Consider the following 23,003-nt stretch of genomic DNA (forward strand, 5'->3'; position numbering starts at 1 on the left):
TATTTTTCACATCATATATCTTAAAACCTGATGTAAAATTCTTTAACCAAATGTCTTATTTTTAGTAGTGAAATAATGTATTTGGTTCAAATTTGTGCATTTAATTAGGAGTGTATGAGGTATTATTTAATAATTAAACCATTGTTTTTACTTTTTGTAGAATGGACATGTTTCCTAATGTTTCTGGTCAAGAGGGATGAGATGAATTTCGAAAGATTGTCCAAAGGTTTGAAGACATGATTTTTACGGCTGCAACAAGCAAGGTATATATTTAATTAGAAGGCACATGATTATCAAATTATAGTTACTAATACTAGCTACATGTCATATGGAAAATTGACATTCTCTAAGTTCAAAGAGTCTTGCATTGAAGACTAAATGGCAGGACACTGAGATCAACATTATAACATTGAACTTGGCACAACTAAATCTAATAATTGATATGGATTGATCTCCATGAAATATCTAAATCTCATCATTATTGGGCACATAGAAATAGTGCTATGATTTGTATGTATTTGTGCTCGTGAACTGCTTCAATCCAAATTCTGGAATAATTAAGAGCATTGTCACGAATACTTTTAATCAAGACACGACCACAACACTTTGGAGACAATAACGGAGAGTGTTGGACCCGTTTATGAAGAATTGGGACAAGCTTTTCCTGTTTGTCATGAAGCCAGGCCAACATAAATTTTGGATTACATTTTGTTCTTACTTTCAACTGCAATTTCACGTTGGAGAAATAACTATTAATTGTTAGATAAGAAAAGGAACCTCACATCACATGGCGATTCTGGTGGTATTTGAATGTTATGCTTTTTGCTTTTAATTAATGAGATTTGAACCATGTAGATAGAGCTAAACAAGTTATTGTAGTTTACTACGGTCTCGGAAAGTTACTGTTGGAGGCTTGATCAAAAAGAAAAAATATGCGCAATTAATAATTTTGAAGGCTTGGTCAAAGGTTAATGCAACAGATGAAAACAACACATTAAATAAAAATTAAAATTAATTACTCAAAAATATTGCAAAACATAAGTCTGAACCAGACCGAGTTCATCCAGTCAGATAGATGGCGGCCGCAGACGCGTGTGTGGTGGTTTATGATGATGTGTTCTTCCTCTTTTATAAAATTGTGTACTCCTTGAGGCTTACTCCCAGAGACCACCTATAAAAACACCTCTAAAATGTATTATTCCTCCAATGTGAGAATTTAAATAACTTTTTCAAATTCACACTTTAATACACTAACTTATACTCATGTTTACTTCCTATCAATTTCAAGCCAACTACTCCTTTACCCACCTCCCTCTTTTCTTGGCCACCTCCGGTGAAAAACCTAAAATATCCTCACTTCGAAAATGCATTTCCGAAACGCTTATTTTTTTTTCAAAATTTATCTTATTTCGGAAATGCACTTCCGAAAATACGAAAAAAAGTGTTTTCGGAGATGCATTTCCGAAAACACCCTTTTTTGGGTTTTCGAAAATGCATTTCCGAAAACACCTTTTTTTTGGGAGGGGGTATCTTCGGATATACACTTGCGAAAGAATTCAATAATTATTAAAAAATTAAAATCAAGATGAATCAATACAATTAATAGGTATAAAATCAAGGTAAATCAGTACAATTAATAGATATAAAATTTCCTAAACAATTTTAAAGTTAAAAATTATTTTACTAACTTATATAAATCAAAAACATCTTAATTTCATAAGTAAATTTTGAATTATTTCAAATTAAATATAATATAAATATAAATATAATATATATATATATATATATATATATATATATATATATATATTATATTATATTATAAATTAAAACACTCATTGTTTTAATTTTTATAATTATTATATAAATGTATAAATATATTTATAATGAATATATAATAATTATTATATAAATATATAATAATTTTTATAAATATATAATAATTATTATAATTATTATATAAATATATAAATTTATAAATTAAAACACTCATTTTTTTTAATTATTTTTGTAAATATATAAATATATAATAATTATTATAAATATATAAATATATAAATAAAAAATTATAACTCATTTTATAAGTGAAATTATTTTAATTTTTTTAATTAAAATAATTTTAAATTTTAAAATATGAATCAAAATAGAAATATATAATAATTATTATTCATAATTCATAAATTATATCAAAATATATAATTATTATTATTCATTACTCATAAATTATATCAAATTTATGATAATTGAATTAATTAATATCCTAAAATTAATTTTTGGGATTTTTTTAGATTTTTTTTGTTGGTTCGGAGATGCATCTCCGAATTAGTCAAAATCCCAATTTTTGGGATTTTTTCGGAAATGCACTTCCGAAGTCTGGAAAAATTTAGAAAAAAAAAATTTCGGAAATGCATTTCCGAAGCGGGGTAAAATGGGGTTTTCGCTGGGGTGACCCCCATAGGGAGGTGGGTAAAGAAAAAATCTTAATTTTTAACAATCTCTCACTTAAATTTAAACAAAAAAAATGTTTTGAGAAGTGACGTTAAACGTTTCTAAAATTATGCATAAATAAATTTGTATACGTGTTGAATGCAGTATAGGGCAAGCAACAAAAATGATTTGGAAATATTGATCCGGGAATTATCATCCACAGAGATGGTGAGAATGCCATTCAACAATTTCTATGGTTTCGAGTTCGGGTTTGAATGAAAAAAGTATAAGAACGGAACAGTAAAATATATGAACAGAAAAGAATTCATTCTTCAGAAAGATAAAACTTATCGAGCTTTGCATATGATCTACTTATCACAAACTTAAACTTATCGATCAGTTATACTCAACCTACGATACTCATCTATGTCATCACGTATCTCTCACATAAGCGTCCATCTCTGGAGCACCTACGAGATTAACTCACAACCAAAGTTATCTCTAATGCAAAGTTGCGAGAACATCCATATTCTCACGCCGGCAATCTCTCGCGCACGCTCAAACACGAAAGCATTAAGAACGAATACCCACAATGATTGTTAGCTCTAAGTATATCTCTAGAGTTCACAAACTAAAAGATAATCATCCTAGATAAGGATTCAAGAAGTTTATCTCTAAAGCAACCCAAATCCCGAACACAGAGCAAAAATCTAAGACAACAATTAACATAGATTTGTAAAGCAAGTTTTATATAACGCCATGATCAACAAATATACATGAGTTCAAAGTAAAATCATATACAAAACCCAACCAAAGAGAAATACACAAAGAAGAAGAGAAATGAACCGAAAATCTCCCGGTTTGTCAGCTCCGTTCGACGCTCAATCCACCTCAATCATCCAAATGCAACCTCCAAAGTTGTTTTCTAAGCTAATCTATCCAAAAAATGAAGGTTGATAGAGTTGGGAACAAATACCCCAAAAGCATAACCTAAAAATGTAATTTTTACCCCTATTTACCGAGCTGCTATCTGTCATGGTCGCTTAGCGAGCTCTGCTCCGCTTAGCGAATGACAGCAAAAGTGAAATCTTGTTTTCGCCATAAGTTGAGAACCGTAACTCCGAATTGCGTCCGGTTCGAAGCGTTGGAAAGATTATTCAATGCTCTATCCAATAATGAATGAACGGAAACCAAAATGATGATTTTGGTCATCCTTATTTTGAGCCTATGGAAGTCCGCTTGACGGTGGCTAAGCAGGCTTGCACCAAAATTGCGAAATCGAAGCCGTGCCTTTGACACTTTATTCCTCAAAGCTCCAATATGCATAAATACCTACAAAACACAGGAAAAACTATCAAATGGTATAAAAGTATATGAAAATACAACTATTCACAAAGTATACGTATTTATACACAAAACGGGGAATTCTTCAAACAGTATTAACAAAAGTATCGATAAGTGCCACTATTTACATACACGAAATAAGTACATTTTGGCACTTATCAATACGACTTGAACCTTTGCATAGCAGGTCAGATTCCAACTTAACAAGAGTAATCATAGTCTTTCACGGTCTATCCCAATTTAGTGAAGTTTCTAGAAACTCTCCCTCAAAATTTCATAAGAACTAGCCTAAATTCCACAATTACAGATGTGAGTTAATCAAAAGTGTTCATGTAGCTTGGTACTCCAATCATACATAGTGATTACTTCTTATTTGATATCTCTTACAATTTTAATAACAATTTTTAATTTTTGCAATAATTGCGGTATCGTTGCAGTGGATCAACATTGCTAACATAGATTTTTCTCAGATTTTTATCGCAAGGGAATTTTAGCTAACAAACATCTTAACAAATTTGCTTCTTTACTTGCAGTCCCCAATGCTATCATTTCAAACGTTAATGTAGACTGAGCCAATATAGTTTTTTTTTTTACTTCTAAGTTACAACTTCTCCAGCTATACTGAGTATATAATCACTAATTGCTTTAGAATCATCTGATAAGGTGTTCTAATATGCATCATTGTATCCTTCAAGTACAACCAAAAATCTTTGATAATATAAATCAAGATTTATGGTCTTTTTAAGGTATCACATGGCTCTCTCAATAACTTGTCAATGCTCATTATTCAGTCGAGTAATAAACATGCACAACAATCCTACGATATATACAATGTCGTGTCTAATACAACAATAAGTGGCATATCTAAGACTGTCAATGATATTCGCATACTCAATTTGTCTAACATTATCACTAGTGTTGTTTAATAATTTTTACACTTGGTCGTATGATGTACAAACAAATTTATATTAAAAGTAATTATATTTCTTAAAATCTCCTCCATATAATAAAAAGATTTACCCTTCTTAAATATAGTAATCCTAATTCCAATCTTCAGAATTACTTCTCCATGGTCTTTCATAATGAATAACAGAGGACCCATGTTTCAAATAAATTCAGATTACCTAGCATTCACTTCAACCCATGTCCCAATCACAGTATTAAAGTTTTGTAGGAATGGCTGAATAAAAATACCAAATTTCAAAACTCTCATTTTCCATTTTCCTCTCAACAACTACATACACCAAACGAGTGGTAGGTTCCCACAAAGATTCCACATTTTATTGACCTTGTCCACAAATAATTCTCATCACATTTAGAAACAAATTCATGTTACATGCCATGTTACTTTCTACACCTCTCTTAGCTTTTGGTTTAGTCTCTCTCAGTCCCAACCAATACGGCAGAAACTATATAGAATGTGTAACTTATTATTCACCCTGCAATCTTTCAATTTTTATATTCACTCTTCCAATGAACATATTGTGAATAATCATTGGATATTCATCATACTATGAGTATGACATATACAAACCATAAATATTGGTAAATTCATTGATCTACACCCAATAAACTATTGATCACATTCTTTACAGTCACAAAAAGAACTAAAAAATTTATTGTTTCCCATATTAACCAAAACCAGGGACAGTGGATATTTTTCAGTAGTAGCACATGAAACCATTGATATGCTTAGAGTAGTCTCTGTATGATTATTGAATAGTGGCTGCAGAAATTTGGTGAGCTTTGTGCCTGCCAAACAATTTTGTCCAATCTCATTGATTTCAAGTACGGGACAGACGAAACGAACCGCTTGCGTACAACATTTGATATACCGGTCTTATTCTAACTGTCAATATTATACTCAAAATGGTACCAATTCCACATACACCCGCCAAAACAAGAAAAGTGATTCTGAAGCAATCTGCACCATAGCAAGTGGAATTTCCTTGTTTTGCAGCTTCCGTGTCATACAAATTTCCAGCAAGGAAAACAGAAAAAAGTAGTGCACCAATTGGATTTCCTAGCATCATGAAGCTGCTAATCACACCAAAGTGCTTCAAACCAAATAGCTCAGAAACTGTTGCAACCATTATAGAATACTGAACTCCATAGCACATTCCAAGTAAAGCTGTTGCAGCATAAAGAGTTCCATCTACAACTGAAGCATAAAGCAAAAATGCTATAATCATAATTACTTGTGTAATTGCCATCCAAAATGTTCTAGGCAGTGTTTTCAACCTGTCATGATGTTAACCTCGTCAGTTTACGCTCACGCCAGGTATAAGATAATTCAAATTGTGGTAAGAAGCTAACATTATTCACAACCATTTCATGATTCAGATCATAAATAAAGAAAGTACCTAACAAAATGTTCAGACACAGCACCAGCACCGAGACGACCAATAAAATTGCAAAAACTGAAGACTGAAAGCAATATGGTTGTATCATCTACACCAAAAGAAATTCCAATTTGAGCCAAATTATTGAGAACAGTTATTCCCGAGCCAACGCCTAAGGAATAAGCAAACCAAAGTAACCAGAAATCAGCCTTGACTATAGCTTCTTTGAACTTAAAATCATCTCCTCTTTTCGGTCTCCTTTTCTTCCTCACCGCCCCTTCTCCTTCTGCAATTAGTACTTCAACATCTGAAGAAGAAGTATCCTCATTTTCATGAAAACTTCCAACATATGCAGCTGAAGTGGATGAAGATGCAATCAACGGACTTGTTTGTGTCGAAATTGAAACATCACTTCCATCTAACGGAGCATTGGTTTTTTGAATGGCAGGAAATATAGTCATTTTCAAAGGAATCGCAAGGGGAGTTATCATAAATATGATCATTATGGAAACTAAAATATAGGAAACAGAATCATTGATTGAAACCATGTCGCTTAGTATTGTGGTTGTAACAAGATAAGTAGCAAGTAAAATACTTGAAGCTTGTGTGAAAATAAAATGGACATGAACAGAAGAGTCTTCACCAGAAGGAGGAGTACAAGGCCTAATGAAGTACATCAAAACTAAACACACAGTAGAAACTCCAATGGCAAGAAATAAGAGTAATTTAGAAGCAGAACCTTTTAGCAATAAGCTATATATTAATGTATATACTGAAGCACTAATCCCTATATAACCTTTGAGAATGCCAGAGATTGTGCCTCTACTAAGAGGAAAGTTTCTCATGTTGGTTACAAGCACGGCTGTCCCGAACCATGCGCTGCTGTTCGTGGCAACACAAAGTGCAAGCCATAACTGCAAAGTCAAGAGAATCGAGTTAATATAGAAACTAGAAAGCATGTGTGACAGAATGATGATTTCAACCAATGATAAACAGAAGATATTGTGATGCAGCATAGTTACCATAACATAGGGCAAGTTGGAAACAGTTTGTGTAACAGCAAGCCAGATAACACCATAGCCAAAGAAGCAAAGGAGAGAACCAACAAGAAGCAAAGCCCAAGGAGGGAACTTGTTGCAGGCAATACCAGGAAACAAACTCAAATTTTCTCCAACATCATTGGCCACTCCAAGAATAGTGACTTGTTGTTGATTAAGGCCCAACACAGATTTGAGAGCAGATGAGTAGAGAGGGAAGTTGTAGGCATTACCAGCAGCTATTTGAATCCAAACTGCGGCAGCTAGTCCCACCCATGGAGGTCTGCTACCAGCTTTCAGAACCAACTTCGCCATTTTGCCTTCAAAATTCAGTTTCTTATCATCTTTTTTACACTATCTGGCTTTGAACTAATAACCCAAATGAGTTTGTTACTCTTTTTTACACTGTCTGGCTTTGAACTAGTAGCTCAAATGTGGATCACAGGAAATTTCAAGTGTTGTAAAAGTTTTGTCGTTTCCATTTTGGCCTTACTTTTTCTAAATTTGCATGTGGTTGTCATCATCATCATCATCATGATGCTTATGATTGCATAATTTGATCAAGAGATAAATTCTGGTAAGGTTTATCTGTCAGCATTGCCACCAAACAGTCCAAATCTAACTTTCCATTCACAAACCTATGACTTTTTTTATCATGGAATGTTGTAAGAAGCATTAGATTTGAAGGTTATCTTAGATAACATAAGTTGTTATTTTACTGTCATTTTACGTTTTATCAAATTTTTTTTATGACAAGTAACTGTTTAAATTTAGAGTGTTGATGAAATCCAATCACACTATATATTTTTAACAATTTTTCAAAATTTTGATGGTATTTTTAGTTTATTTTGTGCCAAACAAAAAAAAATAAGACAAAGTTCGAAGTATTGTGGAAAATTTCAATCAGATTCAAAATCACTTTAACAAATACTCTCTTTGTCCCAAATTATAAGAGAAAATTATTTTTTAGATTCATTGTATAATTAATGTATTTGGTCTATATAAAGACCAGATACATTAATTCTTCAATGAATTTAAAAAGTGATTTTCTCTTATAATTTGGGACGGAGGGAGTAGGAGATTTTGACACAGGGTTTTGAAGTGTTTGGTTTTATTTATAATACTAAAAATTTTTTAATTTAGGGAACACAAAATTTATATTAAAAAAGAGTTTTAGATGACTTTCATAAAATTTTCAAATATATTTTATATTGTTATAAAGTTATGAAAGTTAAAAATATAGTAATAATTAACACTCCTTTATTGTTTTATACAATTTTCTTAAATGTCAATTTATTTTTATACTTTTTTAAAAATTTGTTTTCAAAAACCTTCCCATCCCCTCTCCATAAAATTTCCAAATATATTTTATGTATTCAAAAACCTCCACTCTTTTTTAATTCTATACAAAATTATGTCTTTTATGTATCCAACAAAATTTATGGTATTTATTTGAAATTTCCGATATAGTACCGAAAATTTTTAAAAATTTGTTATTTTATATGGATAATTTGGTAAAAACACCCTTAAGAGGAGTAGAATACATAAAATGGGAATGGCAAGATAAATTTTCCTATTTTCCTTTTGAAATGAGTTTTTCTTAAAATTGTTTGATAAATGTAATTTGTTTTGTTTTAGATTATTCTTAATGTTTTTATTCATTGACGAGTAAAAAATAATGATTAAAATTGTGCAAGAATGTTAATCATGTCATGTGCAATTATATTACACTTTATCATTCAATCTCTGATGTTGGTTGACATAGAATATTAGTTGATTGTGATAGGGCAATTTAATGTCGATGAAACCCTCCATGACTGAACATTGCGAGACATTGCAGGTTGCAATTGAAAGAAGTCACATAGCGAAATATTGAGTGTAGCTATTTTTAAAGTTAATTGTGATGATTAGGAAATAAAGTATATGCTCAATCAAAATTATCAAATACGATTAGGGTATAAGATTCAAAAAGGGACTTTCCTTAATATTTTCATGCACACTGGTCTATAATTTCAACAATAGTTAATTTCAAAATTAATGGTATTTTTATAATTTTATAAAGATACTTGAAATTTTAAAAATTTCCGGTAAAAAATACCGGATATTTCATAAATCTACCGGAAACTTATTTGTTTTTTGTTGGACATTTTAGTCATTTCATTCATTTTGGAGGGTGCCAAGTATAATTTTGGGGGTGTCAAGTTAATTTCTCTCCTCATTGGCTTAGATTTCAAGATACTCCTTTGATTTTGTTAGTGTAAATCATAGAGACCAATAATTTTTATTAGAACTTGAAACTTATATCGAATTATTTATTAATAATAATAAGATCTTTACTCATTATGTTTGTTTTTCAAAGTAATAAAGTTTCTATAATAGCTAGTCTATTTGACAAAACATAAAGTGTGGCTTAATCGTGAGTTCTCATTAAATATAAGTACATTATTCTGTAATCAGGCTTTGTTGCAAAGTGCTTTTAAGACATTTAGCCTATTATGTAGATAGACCGATGATCACGTCACATGGATCATGGATAAAAAGTTATCAAGTTTTAATATATGTATAAATATTAGGAGTAATATTTATATAGGATTGAACTGCCATGAGAATACTACATAAAATGTTATGCAAGTGTCATAAGTTATTCTCATGGTGATAATGGTGTATACTATCATTAATTTGATCTGAAACAATTATGGATCATAGATGTGGAATCGAGTACTTTATTGTCGATCAAACATTGTACCTAACATGATGACAAATAAAGATGGTTGGTGGATACTCCATAAATCATGATGAGAGACATGAGTGATCTAGATAGAATTTTTCCATGTTGCATTACATGATAAATTTCTAAGGGCTCAATATTGAACTAATGGTGACATGATATATGCCTTGTGTTCATTATAGACATGAGGGCAAAAGGGTCATGATACACATAAAGATTATCACGAAAAAAATTTGTGAGATCACATAACATTTTTGTGACTTGGATATCTATTTATTGTATTAAATGTGTGATTTAATATAATTCTCAACATCACTAGAACCTATGGGATCATACACATAAGAACAAATTGGTGAGAGAGAAAATAAATTAGGGAAGTTTATTTGATTGTGCAGTCATGAAATGCATTAGCGTAAATTTGAGAAATGGAGTACACTGTATGATATAGTGTACTTAACTATAGTGTGCTTAAGTGAAATAAGAAACACTATAAAATACAATGTACTTAAGTAGAACATGGAATATTGTAAGGCATGGTGTACAAAAGTGGGATACGGAACATCGTAAGGTATAATGAAGTTAAGTGAAATCTGGTACAACGTAAGGTATGACGTGCTTAAGTGGACTTGTTCAGCTTGCAGCCCACATATGCGGTTTTATAATTACTTAACCTTTGTGTTGAAGTATTAACGCTTGACCAAATTTTAGTTTGTGAAACCCTACTCTCTCTCTCTCTCTCTCTCTCTCTCTCTCTCTCTCTCTCTCTCTCTCTCTCTCTCTCTCTCTCTCTCTCTCTCTCTCTCTCTCACAATTTTCATCACATTGGCTTGCGTTGAAATTCAAGACATCATGTTCGTGTGAACTGAAAAAATGTGTTGTTGTTCATGCAGCGCTCGTGATCACTCTATCGGTTATGTATCAACGTTTAATCGACAGAAGAGGTGACTTTTATATCACTGATTATGTCCACTATAAGGATTAAGTTAAATGAAATATTTGTTTTCCACTACATATTTTATTGTGATTTCTCTTTATATTTATCATGTGTTTGGATAATGTGTCAGTAGATTTATCTGGTTAAAACAATTCGAGATAATTTACAACTTCCTTTTCACCAAAGCTAAAGCTCTAAATTTCTACAAAAGTTAAACAAACTAGAGATAAAAACTATTAAATTGTTTGTAAGAGACTATGTAAATCAGAAGTAATAACAATAATTTCTTATCATACAATATAATAAAGCAAGATGAGTATTTTGGCAAGTTTGCCAAGTGTCATCTTTTTAGAGTCCTTACTATTTTTACATTTGCTATTAATAGAAAATTTTCTATAATTATCTTTTAAATATTTATTTAATTCATTCATTCATTTTTATCTATATTTTTTATTAATAATAATAATAGTAATTAAATTGGGCTTTGAAGCAAACAAAAAATGGTTCAGCTTTTTTTGTTATTTGTTAAATCTTAAGCAATTATTAAAGTATTTTATATCCACTAATTATCACATTAATTGATAAAGAATCTTAAATAATTATTAGGGTCATTTTTTTTGTTTTTTCCAACGAGAAACTATGCCATTTGATTTTTCAATCTCACATAAACCAACTTTTGAATCATTATAATATCTGTTGGCTGTTGAATTTTGCCCACATTCATATCCTCTACTTTTTGTATTCTCAAAATTCATTATATAAACCTTATACCCTTGCCTCCAATATTTCAAACCATAAACTCACAATTGTATAATTTTTTTTTCCAGGAAATAGAGAAAATGAAACGGGGCGAACATGGAAGGAGAACAGAAGAGCGATGGACTGCGTCTGAGCCAAGCTACCGCGTTGGCAACTCGAAGCCACCGTGCTCAGCCCAAATCCGCACCGATGTCAACACCATCTTCGACTTTGCGCAACATGTCATCAGAACCATTCACATCCGCCGCGTTCATCTGCCATGCAGCCCCAGACCACTGTGATCTCTCCGACGCCAATAGAAAACTCACCTGTCTCTGACCTTCGATTGTACTTTCGATATGTAACCCGTTTTTGTTCCTTAATTTTTTGTTTCATTGATTGATTTATTTTGTATGAAAACATTATATTCATATGAATTTTTAGATAAAGAAGAGAATTGTTTTTTTTTAAGAAGAAGAATGAAACGTTAAGAGAGAAATAAGAGACTGTCTGTTTTTTTTATTTTATTTTATTTATTTATTTATTTTATTATTTTGCCGTTTGGTTAAATTTTTTTACTGTTTCTTTTGGACAACTACAAAAATGCACCTCCCCTTATTATAGCCATCTTTTTTTTTTTTGTTTTTGTTTTTTTATACATTACTATTATTATTACTAGATAATTAATTTATTTAATAATTAGAGTTTATTTTTTTACGTCCTCTTGGACCCATTCCATTGCTATGCATACCTCCCATGTTCTACTCCTACATACACTCTTTTAGTTGTGCTAAATTTAATTAAGTTTTAATTTAGTTAATTTAGGTTATTATCCAAAGTACAAAACAATAAAAATAATAAAACACTAAAAATATGACTTAAGTTCCTGACTATTTGAGTATCTCATAACTCTTTTTTATTTACAAAAATCAAACTTTTATCACTATTAATTGTGATGTGTTTGTAACAACACCAAAGAAAGTAAAGATGGTACCAAATATTTCAAACTTTTATCACTATTGAAATACTTTACTTATTTACTAAAATATCTAAATGTGTTAAATATCATTTGTTTCTAGAATGTTGACTATAATTTCTTGATTTTGATTATGCTTTATAATTAATAATTGCTTAGAAAAATCATATTAACCATGAAATATACATTGCATATTAATATTTTATCATACTTATAAATGTGATTTTTATTCTATAATGTGCACGTTGTTTCACAAATATTTGATTGTGTTTATTATTGTTTCTTTAACAAAAAATATTTCCTTTTTTAGAATTTAATTGCATATTGATTTTTTTAAATTGTCACTAGCTTCAAAATTAAGAAAAATATACATTTCTTAAATTATATTTATATTTTTTATCGTGACTATTTTTATCAACAATTCACTACAACACGTCATGACCAAAATAGATTTACAAAAAATAAATTTAAAATTAAAATTTATAAAAATGGCTTAAATAAAAATAATATTTATGTACTAGACAAAAATATACTATAAATTAAAATATTTTTAGATTTAAAAAGTTTATAGACACGGGCAAATTATTTTAAAAGACACAGATAATACACAAGTACAGTGTAAATGCGCGGTAACCATACCAAAATCCATGCGCATACGAGTTATTATGTTTTTCGTACAATTAAAAAAAATAAGGAAAAAGTAATGTATTAATCCAAACACAAAAAAATATGTTGTTTTTTAATTATTTATGCATCTAATATTTTAGTTTTGAAATTATTTTTAATTTAAGATATAATTTTTTAAGATAATATATATATCACATTATCGATGTAAAACAATTTAGGTAAAACAATTTTAGTTTTATTTTAAAAATATATCTATTTTAAAAATAATTGATTACTTTGGCAAAAACAATTTTCTTTTTCTCATTTACATTTTGAAAACAAAAGCGTGCGTATCACACGAGTACTCGTGCAACACATGTTATGATATTTTTTGTAAAGAAAATAAAAGTAAAAATAATGTATTAATCCTAACACGATATAAATGTTTTATTTTTTTTAATTATTTAGGTATCTAATATTTATATTTTAAAAATATTTTAAATTTAAAATACAAAGTTATTAAAATAATATATAAAAAAATTTAAAGACTTGAAGGAATGGGGTGCTCCTTCCCCTTTTAAAAATTTAAATCCTAACACTCTATAAATATTTTGATATAAATGTGTTGTTTTTATTAAATAAAATTTTAAAAAATTTAGTTAAAAAAATTTTAAAAAAAAATTGAAGGAATGGGGGCACTCCCTCCCTTTTGGTAGGATAGTTTTTATTTGATTTTATTTATTTGTTATTTATTTAATTTTATTTTATTAATAAATAAATCATAATAACTTTGGATTTAGTATTTTGTTTTCTTTTTAAAAAATAAAAATAAAATAAAAATATAAAATTTTAGAACTTGAGCGCCTCTTTTCCTTTTTGTCCCGTGCTTCACACGGGTATAAACACTAGTTAGTATTAAAAACAGACTTTTCATGAAGAAAAAATTATTAAAATAAACTAATATAAAAATATATATCATTATAGAAATTTATACCATTTTAATGTATCGAAATTCGAAACAATAAGAAGAGAAAAAAAACATAGTAAAGTTTACGTCTTCGTCTTCTGTGATTTGGTGTTCTTCAGGTGTCCTCGAGCTGGAGAGGTTGTTGTTTTTTCTCTTTTGGATCCTGGGTGGATATTTCTTGTATTTCTTGTAGAATCAAAATCTAATATAATTTTTACTCTATAAAAGCTAAAATGTAAAAGGACATACATTAAATTATCATTCTTAAGAAATATAAAATTAAACAATTTTATAATTTGAAGAAAGTAAAATTTTAATTAGTGCGTGCTTATTGATCCCTCCCATTTAAATTGATTCACAACTCACGCACAAAAAGAGCCTTTTATCCGATACATAATACTTAATGGTTAAGAAACTTAGTAGGAAAGGATTCTTGAGGCGGTGCTATAATTTGGTCACTGTTAAAGGTTAATTGTATTTGTGGACAAAAGACTAACATGGAGCTTTTTAAATTCTTCTAAACCATTATCACTTTAATGATATGCTTAAATATTTATTGAATTTCATCTCATCTCATCTTAGTTCATTAATTTAAATAAATGTAGCTTTAACCTTTTAGATCCGCATACTAAACAAACTTGATTATCATAATAAAATAAAATTCAAACATAGTTGTCCCTTTTCAATATAATGAATGTAATAATTCTAGATTTTTAATTTCACAATCATCAAATCCAAGTTTACATAACACTTCCTTCTTTCAAACTTGTTCTCACACAGTTTCACTCACAGTCCATGGTATGTAGAACAAGATTTGATTTGGATTTTACATTTAAGAAAGAAAAAAGATACTGTATACAATAACTCTTCACAAAAATATACAACTAGTTAGTTACTGTATTTTCCGCTATCAAAATACAAGGAATTATAAAATCTTACTCCATAGTTGATAGCTAGCAAGCGCGTGTTTCTCACGTTCATTCTTACAAAAAAAACAAGAAAAATAAAGAACGAGGAAACTAAAAAAAAAGAGAATGAGTCTTAAGCTTTGGACATATTAGAGAGCCGGCTCGGCTTCGGCTGAAAAGCTTCCCGGCGGCGAAGCTGTTGCGCCGAAGGTTTAATCGGATTCGTTAAATTCCTTTTCACTATTTCACCTTCAATTCCGATTCGCACCAGGGAATTCTTCATCGCCGATCTACGAAGGTTCAGTGTTCTACTTCTTGACCACGCCGTTTGCTGTTGCTGTCGCCGTTGTTGTTGCTGCTGCTGTTCCTGTTTTACTTGCTGTTGTTGCTGCACCTTCAGTTCTTGTTTCTGTTGCCGTTGTTGCTCTTGCTCCGCCATCCGTTTGTGATACGCGCACCGGAACGAACCCGCGTGATTCGTCGGAGAACACATGCACCTTCTGGTTTTCTCGCAAGATGAAGACACGGCGTTGTTGTTTCTTGTATCCTTAGCCGCAGTCATCGATCGGTGTTCGGAAGACTCCGGCCGTTGTTCCACGGTGAATCTCACGGTTGAAGACGGAGGTGACAACGGCGTAGTACGGTGACCGTGCAGTTTAACTTTAACGGAGGATGATGATGAGGTCGAGGATTGCATCATTACAGGTGACGCTCGAGGAGCGAAGTTCGTTACCGATGAGGAAGCGAACGGAGATGAAAAAGAATGTGTATACGACGACGTTTCGTTTCTTGAAGAAGGAAACGCCATAGCCATTGTTGAAGTTGTAGAGAGAGAGAGAGTGAGTGTAACGGTTTTAGAGAGAGAAAGTATTGAAAAGAGAGAGAGTTGAGTTTAATTTAGAAGTTTGTTGCAACGGTTTTGCGACGGAAATGTGATATTCGAAATTCAGTTACGTAACAGATTGAAGAACTAAGAATGGGAATGGTTTATATAGGAAGAGAATGAAAGTGGAAAACAGCGTTTGTGTTATATTTATTCATATATTTATAAAATAAGATAATAATTAAAATTTAAAATTATTAATTTATGTTTCGTAGTGGATCTGCTGAGCTGACATGAAATTGAAGTGGGGATTATTTTTTAAAATATGTAAAATGTTATTATCAGGACGAATCATAGTTTTTGTAAATATTTTTTTAATATTAAGATCCACACGGTCGACATTAAGTAAATAATGCTACTACGGGCAGAAACAAAAGTATTAGTAAAGTTCAATAGTTTATTTGACACGATCAATGATAAGAAAGTATAGTGAAACTAAGAGGAAAAATAGTGGTATAGTTCTATAATAGTAGAGGAAAATTGTGCGAAGATGTTATCTCAAAAAAAATACTTGTAAAATGAAGTTAATTAATAATAATTGAGCATGTTTGGTGTGGTGTTAGTTCACTAGCTAGTGATTATCTAGCTTAAATCTGGCTAAATTATCCCTGGGTGCACCCAGTGTTATTTTGATTGTAACAATTTAGTTTTTATGTTTTTTTGGCTACATGTGGATTTTTCATGTTAACTAACATTTGCACCGTTGATATTTTTCTGCTTTATTTTGTTCTATTAATTTTATTTTAACTTTTAAAATTCATATTAAATCCGTTTTTAGTCCAAAAATTATGAAAAAATTCTTAAAAATATTTCTTCTCATTTTACATTTCGGATAATTTTATGAGAATTTTCTTTTTTATTTTACTATTTTTCTTTAATTTTTTCTTTTGTGTGCATTTTAATTAGTTTAAAAATATTTTTATGCATTAAAAAATTCTGAAAATTTTATTATATGATTCTATGATGGTCTTTGACCTATCTTAAGTGACATATCAGTACTATTAATGTCACTTCAACGTTTTTGAAAAGGATTTGGAAAAAGATCAACGGTGCAGACGTTAGTTAATATAAAAGACTCACATGTAGCAAAAGAAACATAAATGACTAACTTATTATAATTAAATAACTTAAAAGATACTGGAGGTAATTTAGCTCTTAAATTTTCTTTTTGATAAAATGTAGTCTAATTTTATTCCGTTAAACAAACTCAATTGATAATTGTGTAATAACGAAATTTAGAATCTGCGACATTTATTTGAAATTTTAATCATTAGATTATTAATTGAAAAATTAACTTAACTTTAATCATATATATTTATCATATACAATAAAGTTTAGATAAAAATAAAAGATAAATTGGCAACAAGCTGCACCACTATCTTTTTTTAGATAGCAAAAATAATTCCTTAAAATTATATTTATTGATCTAAGAGATACAATATTGTTATGTATAAGTTTTTGGATTCTTTGTCAAAGATCGGTTGTCTCTAGTGCTAGGAAATCTAGAGTGTCAAAGACAAATGATATGAAAACATGTTGCTTATCGGAACACGTTTTTTCATGTTTGACCACGTTACTTGAAGCAGCTTTGAAGGTTGTTTGTCTCATAGTAAAACCTTCATTACTCAATCTCATTAGTGGAGAAACCGCTCTGTTCACACATGCATGTTTTCCTCTTACTCACCCGTACACGAGAACATCTATTGATTTAAATGTCAATCTCCTCTCATGTGAGTTAGTAAAAAAATGTACACGCACCTCTTTCTTCATAGATACTCCGACCCGCTGAAGTATATTAAATAGGACACCCCTAACAGGGTCACGTCGATATTTGAAGCTTTAAAGATCCCTACAATGAATCATGTGTTCCCCAAATGTATCCAAATACGCCTTGTGACAAACAAGGAAAATCATAAGGCGATATCTCACGAAAGTACGGTACTCCACTGTGACATATGTTGACCTAGTACATCAATAGGAATAGCAAAGATAAAGTCTTGAGCATGTGTGATTTGCAAAGAACTAAAACTTGTTTTATGTCTTGTGGTCATGTCAAAATCTGGAATTACAGCACTAAGACCATCCAAAGTTATCTCAAAAATAGTGTACATACCATTCACACCAATATTTCTCAATATATGATCATGTAACAATCAAGATTAGGCCCTAGAAGCTACAGAAGTGTATAAGGCATCCTTTACCGCCGAGTACAAAACCTGATTCCCCAAATTTAATGGATAGAGAAGTCACCATATATTGGAGATCCTCAAAGAAATACCTCCACCAACCACGTTGCCTTCAACCCCCTTCACAACTCTTTATCAAACCAAATAATTATTTCCTCTATATGATTAGGTTGGTACGTTCTTAGATCAAAAAAGAATTTAATAATATAGGATCGAAGTTGAAGATGTTCATTCTAAGGATCCTTTAGTTTAGATTAAATTTATTAAGAGTTTTTTTTACAAGATTTAACTAATGGGATAAATTCATTGTCTAAGCTTATAGGGTTTGAGTGGAATTATTTTTAAAATATATTTAAGATGTTTACTTAATAATAAGAGTTATTGTTATATTCTAAAGATGTTACGTCTGAATTTTATTTAACTTCTTCGACCCTTATCTTAAATCTTGTCATCTCAATTCCTCATTAACTCATTTGGTAAGAGTTTTCTATGAGCTTATAATTAGTGACAAATCTAATTAGGAAATTTTAGAGATGCAAAAAGTATGGAATGAATGGTAATCATTATGTTTATTTTATTTCTTTATATCTTAATTTCATTCATCCCCATAGCATTGTTGTCTTTAATTGTAGATTATGGATACCTGTAATTTTTGTATCCATGATGATGACCTTGATGATGTAGTTGGTAAATTTTGAGCTCAATAATTTCCAACAAGTTTAGATTTTGGTTGCAACGACTATAAGGATATAATGAATTATCTGAAGCTTTAGGTCTTGACGTCATTATATTTTATTTTAGAATTACACAAGAATCTTGAGTCTTCTTGATGAGATTTGAGATATTTTCATTTTAGTTACCAACTTTTTAAATGTTGAAAGTTTAAACTCTACTGATCATGAGCCCTAAGTCTTCACTTGAGAGTCATTAGGTTACAATATTTAGTTTAAACAAATGTCTTTAGCTTGATTCGGGAGGATAGCTTGATCAACCACCTTGTGCATACTTGACTTCTTCAACTAACTTCAACAGTTGCTTGACTTTAATTGTTGTCATCATTAAAACCATGCCATTATCAAAATTAAGTAGCTACTAATTGACTTGTATCTTGTTATCCATAAGTTTCACATTCTTAATTATACCTGCAAGCACATACATCCACATTTTCTCCCTATTTGATATTGACGATGCATCTCTCAAAAAGGTGGTAAAAGAGAATACAAGTAGATAAAATTTGGAGTAGTTAAACTACTACTCACATCAGTAAAAGTATAGTCTACTCCCTTAAGAGTATAATTATTCCCCTTTGTCATAATAAAAAAAGGTGGATAAAGATGCTAGACAAAAATTGTAAGTATGCAAACACATAGTTCTCATAGATCACACATTTTACTAAGGAAGGGAAAGTATTACTTCATTAATTCAAAATCAAGAATTCAATTTACAAAAAGCAGGAAATTTTTGAAATAGAAATAAGTGAAAAAATACCTAAAGTTAAACACACTTAAATATTAAAACTAAAGCACATAAGTGAGACTGCACATTTCCATTTATATCATCATCTTTTGAGGTGTTTCTCTTGATGATATCCATGTACTTTACTATATTTTGAATATCTAGAGCATTTTGTTGACTGATTTCTGGAAGGGTGTTAAAAGCTGGGTCATTTTTTGCGGTTGGTTGGACTATAACTCCATCTTCATCCATTGATTTTTTTCTCATTCGTCCTTGAAAATAAAAACATGCATGCTACTAAAAAAGGAGGGATTGATCCTTGAGTGGATCGGATCCACTGATTCTCTAATTGTGTCGATTCTAGTGACATCTAATATATTGGGTGATCAAAGCTCCATGTGATAGTCTCGCTGATCAATTCTACTTGCAATAGATCATATGGAGAAGCATTCCATCAACCCAATTTTTTGAAATTGCTGGGTTAGTAGCCATAAGGGGACCACCACTTTCTTCATGACCATCCCTAGATTGTCTTGTCTTGGAAGGAGTATTCTTGTAATTAGATAATGGGCCATACTAATCTTTGGCTTCAAATAACTTTTGATAGGAATTTTTTTATCCTACATGGGGTTCATGACAAAAGAGATGATGGAAGTGGAAAATTTGAATTTTTTGAACTTTGTAAGCCCGTAGTAAGTATAGGATACACCATAGAAAGGTAGTTCAAACATCCTTCTGAATTTATCGCTATGAATTTTAATTCTGCTCCTCTTACTATGGATTTTCATTAGTTTAGGAAAATCCAAACTAAATCGTTAGGTATTTTTTTAGTTCGGAAAAAAACTGAACCAAACTAATGAAATCCGATATTAATTTGTTCAGGAAACATATTTCCCAAATTCAACCGACGAGTCTGTCTACCTTAACCAACCATAATTTATTTATATAATTTATGTCATCTTTATCATGTAAACTACTATAAGTTATTCAACTTCAAGAAGAAAAAAAGAAAACACCATTTGACATTCTCAACTTATATGGAGAAACGAAAAAGATTAAGGATTTTATATTATTATGGAAAATCAGTTGATGTAAATTAGATATATTTTAAAAATATCTTGGCCCTTTTTTTTCTAATGTATTCTATCAATCCAACCCAAACCAACATATATTTCTCGGTTTGGTTCGGTTTGGCCTTTATCACAATATGTGTGAATCCAATCCAAGCCAATCCATATATTTTTATTGGTTCGAGTATTTGATTCTCTCAAAATAGAACCAAATCGGTCCACGAACACCCCTACCTCTTACAGATGACTTCAAGAATACATCTTCAATATTTATATTGGAGTAAAACTCTGTTACAAAATTTGGGAATACTTGATTTGGCACCTTTATGAAGAATACCCTTAGCAATCCTTGAAAGATGTGAACATAACACTTGAAATTATTGAGAAAAGTTTCCTCTATAATAGTAGGTTGTATTACCTTACAATTAGACATTCCATTTTTTATTTACTTCATGAAGTTGAACCTTCCATGAACAATCTTTTTGAAGAGGAATTTCTAGATTGAAGGCTTCTTCTTGGGTCCACGGATGATGATACTTATGGGAAGAAGTAGAATTCACACAAAAATTTTAAAAAATAAAGAGAAATGAATGAGATGCAAAAGAAAGGAATATTTATAGTGTTCCTTCTGACGGTTTGATTGTGCAAAAACTTCACAAAATCCCTGCAAAACACACTAGGTTTTCACCCTTGGTACCCAAATCTTCTTGGGTCCTGGTGTGTTAGTAACTCTAAGTGAGGTCTAGAGTTACTACCTTTATACCTTCTTAGTTTATCAAAACAATATGTCTCTAAGTGGACAAATATATCACAGTAAGAGCATTTATAAACAGGGTGGTTCAATTTCTTCATATTAAAGCCTTTACTATGTGATCTACATGATTTAAACCCTAATTTGGTATTATTCAAGGAAGTAATTTGATTTTATAGAATCAAATTTAGTTTTTATTTCCCCTTAGTAAATTTATTTAGGGTTTCATGAAGGTCTTTCACTTCATTTTTCATAGATACATAAGTCTCATATCTTCTTGCTTGGTTTATAATATTATCTATTTCATACTTAGTGTACACCCTAAAATTCTTACAAGTCATTTGCAAGTCAGGTGAGGAGAATATGTTGAAGGTGGGATCACAGGCAAGGGGGCGGTGCGTAGGATCGGGACTAGAATGTGTGGTCGGATACGAGGAAGAATGAACCTACTCTGATTCGGTACGTGAAGTCGGGCGAAGGAAGGAATACCCTAAGCACGGGGCCGATAAGCAAAATTGGGGGGAACAAGACACATGTCTAGTCGGAGGGCCGAAGTGCCAAGTCGGAGCGACAATTACGGTAGTCCAAAAGATGCATGGAGGTTATTGAAATCAAAGAGGGAAGCGTTATACCCTCATTATTGCGACCGCGAACATTAGGAAAGCTCTTTTAATACTGTATCTGAAGGGTTGTTGCGCAATGAATGCAGGATGAGAGAGTTTAGTATAAAAGGCAAACCTCCCATGAAGTAAAGGACAGACAATACACATAGCATACAAACACATCCAATAGCTTTGAAAGCACAGAATAGTTACAACTTTCCCTGATTTGCTTCCGAAAGGCTATCCAAAGGTGTTTGACAGAAACACTTGGTGTTTCATTACTATTTTACGCTTTTCAATCCTATCATGTTCTTCGAATAACTTAGACTTTTGTTTAAAAAAATATTTATATGATAACTTTATTACCTTACAGTCATCTTAATCGCGAGATACTTTCAAGCAAACATGTTCATCTTCTTTGTTGGAGGAAGACTCAACCAGATGTTGATTCTTCGATATTTCTTGTTGATGTTAAGTCTCTAAATATATTTCTCGTTTAGACTTCTTTATCCTTTCTTCTTTCGAGGATTCCACTTGATGAAACCTCTACTTCTTCTTGTTCTCTTCTCGATCAAGTTTCTTCATTAATACATTACTATAGTTTATTTTTATGAGGATAGTTCAACCATCGAGACTATTATTTCGAAGGAGATTATTGGAGTTTACTTTTCTTCTTCACAGGAGTTCTTTGATGAAGTTGTTATTCTAGATTTGAGCCTATGCCTTCATCCTTTAACAGTTGAATCAATTTATTCAATTTCTTGCGATTTCTTCCTGATGGAAATTTAGAAAGTGTACTAAACTATTGAAGTGTACAAGGAAATAAAGTTTTCAGGATAACTTCTAACCAAAAAAACGAGTAAAGCTTGAAGTACTTAGTCTTCAAACCAAACAACGAATAGACTTAGAGCGGTTAGTCTTCCCACCAAACAAAGATTTTGTACAGTCTAATCTCGAACCAAGACGGATTTTTGAGTTGGCTATCCTCCTAACCAAATTAAGGTTTTTATACGGGCAGACCATGAACCGTACCGATATTTATACCAGGA

At 30.9% G+C, this 23,003-nt stretch overlaps 2 protein-coding genes across 2 annotated transcripts; both read right to left on the minus strand.

The window, feature by feature from the left end:
- Positions 1 to 5,251: 5,251 nt before the first annotated feature.
- On the minus strand, positions 5,252 to 7,683 carry LOC131648362 (protein NUCLEAR FUSION DEFECTIVE 4-like). Its single transcript, XM_058918125.1, has 3 exons — positions 7,136 to 7,683; positions 6,135 to 7,027; positions 5,252 to 6,012 (listed from the first exon to the last, which is right to left on the minus strand). The coding sequence occupies exons 1-3, from the start codon at positions 7,463 to 7,465 to the stop codon at positions 5,556 to 5,558; spliced, it is 1,680 nt and encodes a 559-aa protein (XP_058774108.1). The 5' UTR covers positions 7,466 to 7,683; the 3' UTR covers positions 5,252 to 5,555.
- A 7,092-nt stretch (positions 7,684 to 14,775) lies between these two features.
- Positions 14,776 to 15,985, minus strand: LOC131648363 (uncharacterized). The gene has a single exon (XM_058918126.1). The coding sequence runs from the start codon at positions 15,819 to 15,821 to the stop codon at positions 15,141 to 15,143; it is 681 nt and encodes a 226-aa protein (XP_058774109.1). The 5' UTR covers positions 15,822 to 15,985; the 3' UTR covers positions 14,776 to 15,140.
- Positions 15,986 to 23,003: the final 7,018 nt, after the last annotated feature.

The sequence above is a fragment of the Vicia villosa genome, linkage group LG2, assembly GCF_029867415.1.
Source record: "Vicia villosa cultivar HV-30 ecotype Madison, WI linkage group LG2, Vvil1.0, whole genome shotgun sequence".
Taxonomy (NCBI): Eukaryota; Viridiplantae; Streptophyta; class Magnoliopsida; order Fabales; family Fabaceae; genus Vicia; species Vicia villosa.